Source organism: Microcebus murinus, chromosome 21 (assembly GCF_040939455.1).
Source record: "Microcebus murinus isolate Inina chromosome 21, M.murinus_Inina_mat1.0, whole genome shotgun sequence".
In the NCBI taxonomy this organism is placed as follows: Eukaryota; Metazoa; Chordata; class Mammalia; order Primates; family Cheirogaleidae; genus Microcebus; species Microcebus murinus.
Window position 1 is genome coordinate 8,787,101 of NC_134124.1, and position 13,711 is coordinate 8,800,811.

General features: G+C 41.3%; 1 protein-coding gene across 7 annotated transcripts in view; it reads left to right on the top strand.

The window, feature by feature from the left end:
* The window catches only part of LOC105862593 (protocadherin alpha-C2), a 156,078-nt gene extending 144,915 nt beyond the window's left edge, over positions 1 to 11,163 (top strand). For 6 of the 7 annotated variants that reach the window (XM_075996136.1, XM_075996134.1, XM_020282370.2 and 3 more), the window contains exon 4: positions 9,195 to 11,163. In XM_075996136.1, coding sequence (XP_075852251.1) covers positions 9,195 to 9,505 — 311 coding nt within the window. In that variant the 3' untranslated portion in view covers positions 9,506 to 11,163. The remainder of the gene's footprint in view (positions 1 to 9,194) is intronic. The other variant, XM_075996133.1, reaches the window with a different exon arrangement.
* The last annotated feature ends 2,548 nt before the right edge of the window (positions 11,164 to 13,711 follow it).

Genomic DNA, 13,711 nt, shown 5'->3' on the forward strand with positions numbered 1-13,711 from the left:
GGTATCTCCATATTACTTTCCACAGAGGTTGTACTAGTTTGCAGTCCCACCAGCAGCGTATGAGTGTTCCTATCTCTCCACGTCCACACCAACATTTATTGTTTTGGGACTTTTTGATAAAAGCCATTCTTACTGGAGATAAATTGGCCTACGGCAAGAATTTATGAAGAAGATCCCAAAGACAATCACAGCAAAAACAGAAATAAATAAATGGGACCTAATCAAATTAAAAAGCTTCTGCATAGCCAAAGAAACTATCATGAGAGCAAACAGACAACCTAGAGAATAGGAGAAAATATTGGCATGCTATACATCTGATAAAGGGCTGATAACTAGTATCTATATAGAACTCAGGAAAATCAGCAAGAAAAATCAAACAACCCTCTCAAAAAGTGGGCAAAGAACATGAACAGAAACTTTTCAAAAGAAGATCGACTAATGGCCAACAAACACAGCTTCACAGGTGGAAGTCCTCAATGATCCCTGGGAGGGAAAGAGCCCAATAGGAGGAGGGTCCTTGGAAAAGAGAGTTTCTGGAAGTACTGCATCCAGGAATAGGTGGTTGTTGGGGGGAGTTGGGTTCTGAAAGGAATACTATATAGCGTTAATAATAATACTCATCCTTTATTTCAGTTTCTGCATGCCAGACATTGTTCTATGTGATTTATAAAGCTTGTCTCTTTTTAATGCTCACAATCCCATTAGATGGTTGTTATCTTTATTTTACATATGAAAGAAAGGGAGCTTAGAGGCCCAGGGACTTGCTGGGCATTACATAATAAATAAATGGTGAAGCTGAGATTCCAACTCCAGTCTGTGTGATCCCAGAACCTACATTTTAGACATTCAGTTATCCTTGCTGAGTGAAGAGGGGGTATTTTGAGAAGAGACTATAAAGGGAAATTGCCCTCCCTAGATCTTGGTTGCTAAGGTCCAGGAAATGACCAGGGAATAAGGTAGAGAAAAACCATGCAGCTTGAACCCTGCTGGGTTGGGAGGGGTGACGGAGAGAAGAAATGTGATTTTTAAAAAAAAATTTTTTAACTGACTATGGAGAGCTAGAAACATTTGAGACTAGCCATTCCAATGTTTGAATCTGGGTTCGCAGCACATGATGTCTTTATACTTTTACCCTAGAAATGGCAGAGTTATTTTGGGCACAAAGCAAGAGCTGTGGCTTTAAAAATATGCCAAGTGTATTTATCTCTTCCGCTCCAAGATTGCTGAAAATTAGCCCAGCTGTGGCCTGGAGTACCAAACAGCCACAAAATCTTCTTCCGCATCAACACATCCCACCCACAGAGGGTGAAACAGCCGGGAGTAACAGCTCCAGCAGCCTCTGGGGATGGTATAAGATCGGCCTCCCCATTGCCAAACCTGACTTTCAATCACACACGCACCACTCTCCCCAGCTACTCTAGGGACCAAAATGCTAGGCCTGTGAATCGAGCTCAGCTGTCTCCACCCCTATCACAAGGCTTAATAAGGAGTAAAAAAAGAAAACAAACAAACAAACAAAAAGATCAATTATTCAGCCAGTGAATCAGTGCAAGAACAATTTTTCATCTTCATTATCAAATCCTTGTGTGAGTCAAGACAAATCATCTTGTAATTTAAGCCTTCAGAGTCCTTACCTATAAAATAAATATTCTTTAAATATATAGTTAAATAAATTCATAATTATTTTAATTAAACAAATTACAATTAGTTAAATAAATTTATAATAATTTTAACTAAACAAATTAAAATTATTTAAATTAATATATATGCAAAATGCCAAAAAACTGTTTAACCCATGGTAAGCAATCAATCAACACAAATAATGGGTGCGGTGTGCACCATCTGGGGGATGGACATGCTTGAAGCTCTGACTTGGGTGGGGCAAGGGCAATATATGTAATCTAAACATTTGTACCCCCATAATATGCTGAAATAAAAAAATTAAAAAATATATTACTAAGTTTCCTCAAAAAAAAATGTCCTTAAACGAATGAATCTTCTGCTGCTCTTATCTTACTAACAAGTGAAATTTAATGAGTTTTTACTTTGTGCCAGACACTGTGCTATGTGCTCTATAGGGATAATTACATTTAATCCTATAACAATCCTATGTGTGTGGGGGGTACTATTATCTCCTTAACAGATGAAAACCGAGGCCCAGAGATATTAAATAATTTGCTAAACATCACATCATTGACATGATATAGTCAGGTTGAAACCTAGGTATTCTGATTACAGAGACTAGGGTCTTACAAAGAACACGGAATATATTTTTACATTCCCTTGTTTCCATGGAAAATTCTTTCCCCTGTCAACGGAAGGACTCAAGCAGCTGGGAAATGCCGGAAACGCTAACCCAGGTTGTTTTAGTTTTCTCCCCCTGTCTCTTTGATCCTGGGCAGGATTTGGGTTTCAGCCCACGATCCTCCTGTGTTTTGTGGGCCGTGGTGACTCGGATTAGCTTTGCGCCGTTCACGGAAGATTGGCAGGGGCGGCGGAGGGCGGAGCTGGCCCGGTCGGCCCAGGCCCTGCGGTCGGGGGTAGAGGGCGGGGAGGGAGCGAGGTGTTTCGCAACCAGGCCTTTCGGCGGCTTGATGGCGGGTCGGTTTTGCCTTTTGGACAGGCTGAGCACATACGAGAACCCAAGAAGGCGCCCACGGGCTGCTTGGGAAAGACCGGGGTGGCTGGCTCGGGCGGCGAGTGGGAACGGGCGGGGAGGAGAGGCGGCGCAGAAAGCCGGGACGCTCACTTGCAAACCCGGAACCTGCCGAGCCTTCGGTGCCCTGGCGTTTTCCCGGGAGCCGCGGGCACCGGAGGCCGAGCAGTCCAGAGGAGCTGACTGGCAGGGCCGGAAACGGCTGTAATCATTTAATAGCCTTTGCCGGCTGCACTGACTTTGCAGAGTGGGCGGTAGGGCAGGCCCCAGAGTGCTGTCTGGCAAGATAGTCCCCGGCTTTAATCAAAGCGATGGGTTTTCTGGAAGCTCTTTATTAACCTTAGCACTGAAATCCCAGAGCTGGTAACAAAGGGATGAATGGGGAGCGAAGGGGCGGGGCTGAAACCCGGAGACTGGGCTGCATCCACGCCCCTTCCCCCACCTCCACTCCTTCCCACCGATTCTGGCTTGGAGGCCCCTGCCTGCATCTCTGTGTCTCCCAAATGCTAACGAAACAGAGAATAACCATAATCATTGCTGCATATGTATATGCGTTAGGGGTTTCAAAGGACCTTGTTATATAGCTCAGGATGTGGGTCTCATAGCTTGAATCAGACTGCCTAGATTTGAGTCCCAGGCTCCGCCAGTTAGTAATCATGTGACCGTTGGTTCTTAATCCTCCCGTCTATGAAACAGACATATCTATAACACGGACGTAAATATTAGCAGTATCTACTTCATATGGTTCTTGTGAGGACCAAAAATTACATCGCGTGCGGATCTGCTTAGCTCTGTGCCACACATAGGAAAGGCACAGTGAATGTTAACTATGCTCATAACTCTGTGATGTAGACAGGAAGGTGATCATCTCCATTTTGTGGATGAGGAAACTGAGGCTCAGACATAGTTATATAAATTGACCAGGATTATACACTAGTAGGCGACAGAGCCAGGGCAGGCCCTCAAGAACAGAGAACAAAGCAAGATGGAGAGAGGAAAAGAAAATTAAACAACCTCCAACTTTCCTCAGTCCATGTTCTTCTGAGAGCTTTCTTGAAAGTAGTATCCTTGGTCAAAATGACTTTATATTGTTCTATTAGGGAAAATCAGTATAAGCCAGAAAAGCTCTTCCTGGCCTTAGTGATTGTCCAGAACAGTTCAGAATAGGGATTCAGGGTGAATTTACAAGCCTAGAATATGCTTCACAGTCTTCTGGACCTTTCCAGGTATTTGCATTGGCAAAGCCTTTGGCCCAATCATTCCTAGTCCCTGAGGTTCAACTCCATAAACTTGGGCAGCCAGGGTTAGTTTAGTATGCAAGTGGAAAGTTGGAAATTTTGGGAAAAGGCCCCTGGCAGTGCCTAAGGGAAGTGCCTAAAGTGGATTATGGGACTACATGTAGTGGCTAGCTACTTCCAGAGGGTTATTTTAAAAGTCAAAATGAAGAACTATATGTTTTCATAAAAATATGTATTGTTCTGGCTTTAAAATGCATCTCTACCCATTGTGAAGAAATTGGCCAATACAAAAAGAAGAAGAAGAACAACAACAACCATCTTTTATATTTGTGATCACATTCTATTAAAACTTTTAAGTCCTATTGGGTTGTAATCTGAATGTCTGGGAAGGGCTCTGCCTAAAGATTCAGACCCCTGCCAGCTTGATGTGTGTCTAAAATCCCCTTTCTAGGCTCTAATAGATCCATTCATTTGATCCTGACTGTATCTCAGTTTTTGTCTAAGGGTGAGCTAGGTGCCTGGGAGCAGAAGGGAGGGGACTTGTGGGGGATCCCAGGAGAAGGGAAAGGAGGCAGCACTAAAAGAAGACATTTCCTTGCTTGACCATTTGCTGGGACTGGCCCCCAGCTAGGGTCAAGGGCAGAAACGTGCTTCTTCCTTTCTCATCTTCTTCATAAGGGAGTATACCCCTTGATTCTGCCCCAAAGGCACTACATTTTATAGGCAAGGCTGGCCAAGTGTTTTCCATGCTCTTAGCCAAAAGGAACTCAGATTAGGAGGTCGGTAAATGTTGTTTGTTGGATCCTTAAACTGTGAATGAGTCACAGTTCAGATTCGGCTGAGCCCTCAGAGATGTTTGATTATGCAACAACTAGAACAGGTTAGGCACAAGGGACTGGAAAACTATCTTGTTCTGCTCTGCAAAAGCTGGACATGTGGAGGATGCACCTGGCTAGCTCTGATTGCTTCTTGGAGTTTAGGTTGAGTCAGATAAACCAAGACTCCCAGAAAAGGCCGGGGAAGCTCAGTGACTTGTAAAAGAAGCCAATTAACTCTTGGCAGTCCTGCTGTGAGAGGCTCCCTCTGCCAATAGACACAGCCATTAATGTCCTTTAGCTCTGCCAGATGAAGATATCTCTGAGCTCTGCATCTCCGGATGACAATCCTTGGGCTTCATGTGGAGTCCTGGCTATGGTTAAAGAAAAATTTCCATCCTGGGCTCTGTGAGAGCAAAAGGACTGTGGAGTGGTGCTGAAACCCAGTTCTGGGCGCCAAATCAGAGGCTTTTAAATGTATTTCTCAATTTTGTCTCAGTCTCTTAGAGACAGGGCCTGTATTTGAAAGGTAAACAGGCAGATTCTGGCTGAGCTCAATTGCAGATTTGATTATCTTGGATAGATCAGGGAAATTAGTCTCAGGGAAAAAAATATCTATTACTCATCTCCATAGTGCTATCGTGTCAGCTCTGCCAGGGGAATCATGGTATAAGGAAAGGGTTTGGGGGAGAGAGGAAAGTTTCTTGTTCCCTCTCCCCACTGCCTGCTATAAATTTGCAATATCCTATCTCATCCTCCTAGCCCCATATATAACCCTAGCTGCACTATATATAATTTCCCATATGCGATACCATTTATTGAGCTCTTACATTGTGCTAAGGATCAGACATAGCACTTTACATGCATTACCTTATTGTCTTTAGGGACTCTAAATGTGCCATCAGTGGAGAGTTGTTTGGTCTGCTAAAGAGTGGGTACCACTTCCACTTCTTGTATCAGTCTTTTCATTCACCCATCCGGCAAATATTTATTAAACATTTGTCATGGGCCAGGAATGGTGCTAGGCATTGGTGAATAAACATATATTTCTTGCATTTGTGAACTTTACAGTGATAGAGGCTAATTGGTGAAGGGGGTGCTGCTTGGCCATGAAGGTCATAGAATTCTCTCTGAGGAGCTTACATTTAAGCACAGACTTGAAGAATGAGGAGTCATGGTAAGAATGGATGAGAGGTCAATTCGAGACAAAAGGAAACCATATGTATAAAGATCTTGAGGCAAAAACGACTCCAACGACCTAGGTGCGGTGGTGCGTGCCTGCAGCCCCAGCTACTGAGGAGGCTGAGGTTTGAGCCTGGGAGTTCCAGGGGCAGTACTCTATCATTGTCCCTGTGAATAGCCACACATTCTAGCTTGGGCAACATAGCGAGATCTTGTCTCAAAAACAAAAAATAAAAATAAAAAATAAAAACAAAAAAAAAAACAACCAATGCCAAGGGTATTTGAGGTATTGAAAGAAGGCCTGTGGAGTATAGTGGTAAGAGAGAGATTTGTAGATGAGATTGGAGAAGAAAAAAACATCAAGATTATTGAAGGTGCTTATATACCACGGTAAGGAGTTTGATTTTTTTTTTTTTCTCAAAGCAGTAGAAAGCCTTTGAATAATTTTAAGCATGGGAATGATATAATCTGATTTCTATTTTTAAGGGATTTTACTGTGTATATGCTATACTTCAAGTTTTAGGAAGAAGGAAAGACTTGAAAGAATGCAGATGACTCTGGCTACTATGTGGAAGATTGGAGAGAGGCATATGTGGAAGCAGGTTGAATAAGGAGGAGGCCATTGCTGTAATTCACATAAGAGATAATGGCGTTGAAGGAGAGCAGTGGCAGTGAAGCTGGGGAGAAGAAAACAGAGTCAAGATACATTTCAGAGGCAGAAATGATAGGACTTGACGATGTATCATAAATGGAGAATAAAGACTAGAATAGAGAAAAATGAAGAATAACTCTGAACTTCCTGGCTTGAGTAATGGAGTATATGGGGTGGCATTTACCAAAACTGGAATGATTTAGAAAGGAATAGATGATAGGAATCAGGAGTTTAACTTGAGATTCCTTCAGTTGGGATCCCCATGAGACCTCCAAGCGGAAATACCAGATAAGCAGTTGGATACGTGAGATTAGAACACAGAGAGATATGGGGTTCAAATATAAATCTGCATCTCATCAGCATATTTAGATGGTATTTATACCCACAGACATGGCTGAGATCCCAAAAGGAGAGAGTGGAGAGTAAGCAGAGAAGTGAGTCTAGGGCCAAACCTAAGGAAGCTCTAACACATAAGGGAGGATCTTGCAAAGGATATTGACAAAGACCAGCCAGAGAGAAAGGTCAGGAGAATTTTTTGACTGTGGGGGAACCAGAATATGCCACCCCAAAATATGAAGGATTGTTGAGCTGAAGACAAGAGGCAGATATATGAAAGCTCTCTGTCCTCCATCTCCCTAAAAGAACATAGATTTACACAGGTAAAAGGTATCCTGCTCTCCCTAACACCACCACCACCAGGGAGAGCAAAGGTTAACCACTGAAGACAACTTTAGACTCTTACAGGCCTGGCGATGGTACCAGGGAAATCTACATCAACAAGCTTTAGTAACTAGCTTTTATCTGCCATTTATTTGCTTTCTGCCAAGTAGCAACCGATAAGATTCAAAGTCCTTTTCCTTTGACTTGTCAGTTCTCTAAAAATTTACTGTTCTTTTTTTTTTTTTTTTTTTTTTTTTTTTGAGACAGAGTCTCGCTTTCTTGCCTAGGCTAGAGTGAGTGCCATGGCGTCAGCCTAGCTCACAGCAACCTCAAACTCCTGGGCTCAAGCAATCCTCCTGCCTCAGCCTCCCGAGTAGCTGGGACTACAGGCACGAGCCACCATGCCCGGCTGATTTTTATATTATATATATTAGTTGGCCAATTAATTTCTTTCTATTTTTATGGTAGAGACGAAGTCTCGCTCAGGCTGGTTTTGAACTCCTGACCTTGAGCAATCCGCCCGCCTCGGCCTCCCAGAGTGCTAGGATTACAGGCGTGAGCCACCGCGCCCGGCCTTGTTCTTTTAAATATGCTATATGAGCTGGAATTCAAAGCCATCTCTTTGAGAGCTACTCATTTTCTGGGTGTCTGTCATATGTATGAGAAATATGCATATTAATAAACTTTTATTTTTCTCTTGTTAATCTATCTTTTGTAATAGAGGTCCAGTCCAACTAAGAACCTGTGGGGGTTATTCTCCTACATGACAAAGAACTCATATGTGTTTCAAAGAGGCAATGACACACTTTGGGAGGCCAAGGCAGAAGGATTGTTTGAGGCAGGAGTTCAAGGCCAGCCTGGATAACATAGTGAGACCCCATCTCTACAAAAAAATTAGCCTGGTGTGGTGATGCATGCCTGTAGTCCCAGCTACTCAGGAGGCTGAGGTGGGAGGATCACTTGTGTACAGGAGTTCAAGGTTACAGTGAGCTATGATTGTGCCACTGCACTCCAGCTTGGGCAGTCTCAGATACATAAACACTACTGTTATGTCAGAGGGCTTCAATGTCATGGCCACTGGGATAACTTTGCCCAGACAGATCATTACTCTTCTTCTCTAGCTTTGACTTCTACTCTTCTAGAAGTCATTGGTATACTTTATGGTATTTCTTCCAACTAAACTCTTGGGAAAGTCTTGCATTGAAAACCCCTGGATGCATAATCATTTTCCCAAGACTAGGTGCAGACTTAACCTTTCCTTTGTAATCTCCTTTAACTTTATCAAGTATAATTAACAATTTCCTCCTCTGTAGTCCCACAATACTTTATATATACCTTGGTTATTGCATGTATTAAATTGGTTTGTAATTGCCTAAGTGTATGTACCAACTAGACTGTGAAAACATTGAGGGAGGGAACTTGATTTAGAAATTAAAACTGGCTGCCAATGCTTTATCCAAACAAATAGGTACAATTTGTAACAGGATTCCATCCTCTTATACTGTGTAGTGTCCCACTTATTCCTACCTCTCTTCTGCTCCATCCCATCACCCCTCAAGTTTATTATAATAAAATTAGGATCAAATAATTGATTCAACTAATTTACCTTCTGTGTTGAATACAGTAGGTATCAGAATACATTTGTAGCTAAAATTTTCTCTAATACATACACTAAAAGTAGTATATTCTGTTTTAGCCCAGCATTTCCTGTCCTACTCCCAAAAAGATAATCACGACCATATTCTTTAGGAAAATGTTCACAAAGAACCAAAAATATGTAACTAGAAAACTGGATTCCTGGACATCCTGGTGAGAAAATCTGCCCTCCTGCTTGTTCCTAAATACTGGCCTTGCCTTCAGGCTCAAAGAAATAATCCATGATTTTGGGGGGCCCCAGCCTGTTTGTGTAGCTTCTCCTATACTCCACCAGTAGTGTGGCATCAAGGGCCTGTGTTGACCCTGTTGCTGATTCGTGATGTTTTATCTTTCAGAACCAGAGGCAGGAGAGGTGTCCCCTCCCGTCGGTGCTGGTGTCAACAGCAACAGCTGGACCTTTAAATACGGACCAGGCAACCCCAAACAATCCGGTCCCGGTGAGTTGCCAGACAAATTCATTATCCCAGGATCTCCTGCAATCATCTCCATCCGGCAGGAGCCTACTAACAGCCAAATTGACAAAAGTGACTTCATAACCTTCGGCAAAAAGGAGGAGACCAAGAAAAAGAAGAAAAAGAAGAAGGGTAACAAGACCCAGGAGAAAAAAGAGAAAGGAAACAGCACGACTGACAACAGTGACCAGTGAGGTCATCGAACGGAAACAAGCCACTTAGCCAGTTTTTGTAATAATGGCAAATCTCTTCCATGTAGCAACTCCCTGCTCCTTTTTCCTACCTACACGAGCCCTCTTAGAGACCTCAGAAATCTGCAGAAAGTTCCCTGTGTTTGTCTAGATCGCATTTAACGGGTTTTGTCTTTAAAGCTTTACTAAGTCTGGTGTTAACTCTTTCTCTCCACTCTGGCTTGTTTGCAGAACCTAAAAAGCAGACCCAGGTTTCCTTTCTCCTCCGCCGCAAAGGAGAGGCCTCCCAGCCCCGCCAGTGAGAGTTGGACTCTCTGCCCTGTGCTCCGGGGATCCTGTCTTGATGACACTTGCAGGGCAGGCTGAAAGGTTTTGAGATTGAGCAGCTTGGGTGTTTGTGGCCACTGGGAATGTGTGGCCCCTGCAGGTATGCGAGTGCCAGAAGATGCTGGCTGCGATGGGCAGATTAGGCTAGGCGGTACAAGAAGGGCCGAGAAACAATCGCAAATGAACAGCATGATACCAGTCGGGAGGGGAAATGTGAAGCTAAGAGGGACCAGACTTTCTAAATCTTACAACTCAAGAGGTGGTGGCCACCCTTTAGGAGACAAAACTACCCCCACTGACAAGGCTTTAGGAGTCCCTAGAGTCTGTTGGCTGTGGTGTATTGTGGTGTACACCTAAAACCTGCATTATACCTACCAGCCAACAGTTCGGTGTTTAACAGAGGGCCAGCCAGGGCGACGGAAGCAGATCTGATGTGTTTTCTATATATGTCCTGTGCTCACTTTATTAAAAGTTCTTTTGCACACAATGGTTATGAAAAGGCCAGATCCTTTTCCGACAATACATATGCAAAAGCAAAAGAAAAAGGAAACCCCAACACCTCACCTTATGCTGTTTGTTGTTTGATAGATTTATTTAAAAAAACAGAAAGTCTATAGCTATAAGTCTTTAAAGAGAAATATGATGAATACAATTCCCCTAAACTCTCCTTAAAAGAGAATTCAGTCTACAGCCATTTAAATGATCATTGCTGCTACAGAAGTGCTTTAAGAGAATTGCCTGAAACATCTGTATTATATCGGCCACCTGCCAATCAAAGCTTTACTCTTTCAGGTCACTCTGGGGCTGCCTCTTGCATGTATTAATTATTAAATAAAAGAATCTTTCTCTCTCTCTTTTCTAAGAAACAATTATGTGCACTTTGAATACACAACCTTCTCTAACCAACTATATCAAGACCCAGAAATTGAAGAAAAATATTGTTTTCTCATACATACAGTGAGCAGACTTTTCAGTCCTCTGATTCTGTGATTTGTCTTGGTGTGCTAGCCTACACCTTCTCTTTGGTTTAGTTTTCCTTTTCTATAACACTCTGAATTGCTAATCTTACTAACACCTATGATGTTACCTGAAATCAATCTCCCATATGTATGCTGTATGCTATTATAAGACTCCTGAAATATACTTACTCTGTGCTTGTGTATGTGAATGTTAATGCAACTATTACCTAGAGTGAACTTTAAGCTTTATTGTTGAATGTAATTCCATTATATTTCCTTTTGTACACCTGTGAAAAAGTGGAATAGTGTTTTTTTAACCATTGTTAATCAGCTTTTGTGTATGAAAGACACAGTAAAATTTCTTTCTTAAATCAAGATACTGGTGATTCAAGGAATTTTATTTATGGTCCAGCCAAGAGCCATCTCTTGCCAAGACTCTTGCTGGCAAGGGAATGGATAAAGCTGTTGTTTTCTAGTAACAATTTTGGAATGAATACTGAAAATATTCCCGAGGTGTGCAAGCACAAATTTTACCAATCTGACCTCCTTGAAGTTGCAGAATGCTTTGAAATTCTAGTATAGCTGGAATATCAGCTCATAGAAAAAAATAAAATTTAATGTTACTTTAAATAAGACATTTTAATTTTGTTATAATGTACGAGTTAGAGGTTTGATTAATTATATTATCTATTTAAACATTAATATAAAAGAAGTAGGAGTCTGTTATTTTAAAAAAAAGCATTAAATCTAAAAAAAACTGTCTTGTCTACTTTTAGCTTCATTCTCCCATATTTTGAAGGGTGTGTAACTTCAGCTCTGCAGGATTGCATGGGGTAAAACTTATTGCCAACACATGTGAACCATTGCTACATTGTAGGTTGTGATCATTTTGCCCCACTGAAGCCCATGTATCTGACCTTACGTGCCTTTTGAACTAGGAGAATCGGGCTAATTTATTAATGGATGATAATTATAATGTACCTGTACAGCACTTTTTACATTTGTGAAGTGCTTTCCAATCCATGTTAGTTACTAGTTATTACAGCTGTAAGGATAAAACACATCATGTGGATTCATTTTGAATTGGTGCTATTGGTATTTCCTCTGTTATTGCTAATAAATGGAAAATGGTGGTATGAAAGAAATGGTGGTCATTTCTAAGTATAAGAGTAGGAGAAAATAGAACACTGATTATTGTTAGCTATTATTACTGAAGAAGATTGCTATAGTATGGAACTCACTGTATTACTCTCTGGCTATCACGTTGGTTTTTGTGTTCAGTACTGGGGCAAAAACACTCAATGGAATCAAGAATCAAACTTCACAATCTTACTGGAACGGACAGCCTGAAGGTTGCTGGGTCACTTGCCAGGGTACTATCTCTGTCTTCTCTAGTAAGAATTGCAAGAAACCAATTTTTATCACTAGAGCCTCTCAAGTTATCTTGTTCATTACTTGTTTAGCGTTCGTGTCTCTCTACAATCGAGAATGCTTTTGGCTCCAAGAAATTAACTTTTATTGAGTACAGGGTATATGCCAGTCACTCTACTGGCTAGGTTCAGTCCATAGTACATCTTCTATAACAAATAGATTATATTGTCCTCATGTAGTTAAAGTGTTGTAAACACAGGCTTTAGATGCAGTGGTTCTCCACCAGAAGCAATTTTGCCCTCCAGGGAACATTTGGCAATGTCTGAACACATTTTTGTTTTTCATTACTTGGGGTGGAGGGTGCTACTGGTATCTAGTAGGTAGAGGCCAAGGATGTTGCTAAACATCCTACAATGCAGAGGACAGCCACCCACAATGAATAATTTTTCAGCCCCAAATGTCAATAGTACTGAAATTGAGAAACCTTGAGATAGAGTGACTGTATTATTTGCTTAGTCCACTTTTGAAATAGAACAAGAGACACCATTAATAATCACTTCAGGATTCAAGAATTAAACTGACACTGCCCCAGGCTAGCTGAGATGTAGAGTGACTCTACTTATAAACAAACTGATATATCTCTGTCACTAAGTAGGTAGGGAACCTTGGGCAAGCCACTCTCAGTTTTTCAGTCTCAATTTCCTCATGTCTAAAATGGTCATAATCATAGTACTGATCTTATTGATATGTGGGGAGGATTTAGCAGATAGTCTGAAAAGTTTTGAGCATGTTTGACACACCATAATAATAAATATTAATAATCATTTTATTCTATTTCCTCACCCCTTTTTCAGAGATTTAGCTATTAGACTCAGGGAACTTTTCCTATTGATTAAAGTGTATGTGTGTGTGTGTGTTAAAGAGAGAGAGAGAGGGAGGGAGAGAGAGAGAGAGAGAAAGACTGCTATTATAATTAGGAGGGAGGCCTTAGTAAATGAGCAATTTCTTTGAAATTGTGCCTAAAAGTGGTACACAGCAACCTTGTTGTTATAACCAGTTAGATAAAATTCATGCCATTTCCAATTTTTTCCTGGGGTCGATCCATGTGAAAATAAGTGCCTGCTAAAATATGAAATCTTAAAAGTCTTTTGCCCTATTAAAGTCTATGAGCTTGTCTTTGAACTTAAGCTCCTCTGAGATGGACACTGGTAGATTTACTTCCATAATATGGAGTCTAGCCTGCACAAAAAAAATAAAAAAGAGTGGGTAGTGAAAAACATAAAGCCCAGTAATTTGTTAGGTTACACAATGATCATTTGACTTGGGGATCATCAATCTACAAAGAACATGAGCAATTCAGACAACCACTCAGCCAGTAGCTGGTCTTAGAGCTAAAGAAAATTGAAAACTGATGCATAAACATATAGGAGGATTGATTAAACAGCCTTCATTTTTACACTTTGCTTTCACTAGACTTTATTTCATTTTATGTGACATTGAATTTTTGTTATAAAAACGTGTTCTTTTAAATAAAGAATCCAGAGCATATAAA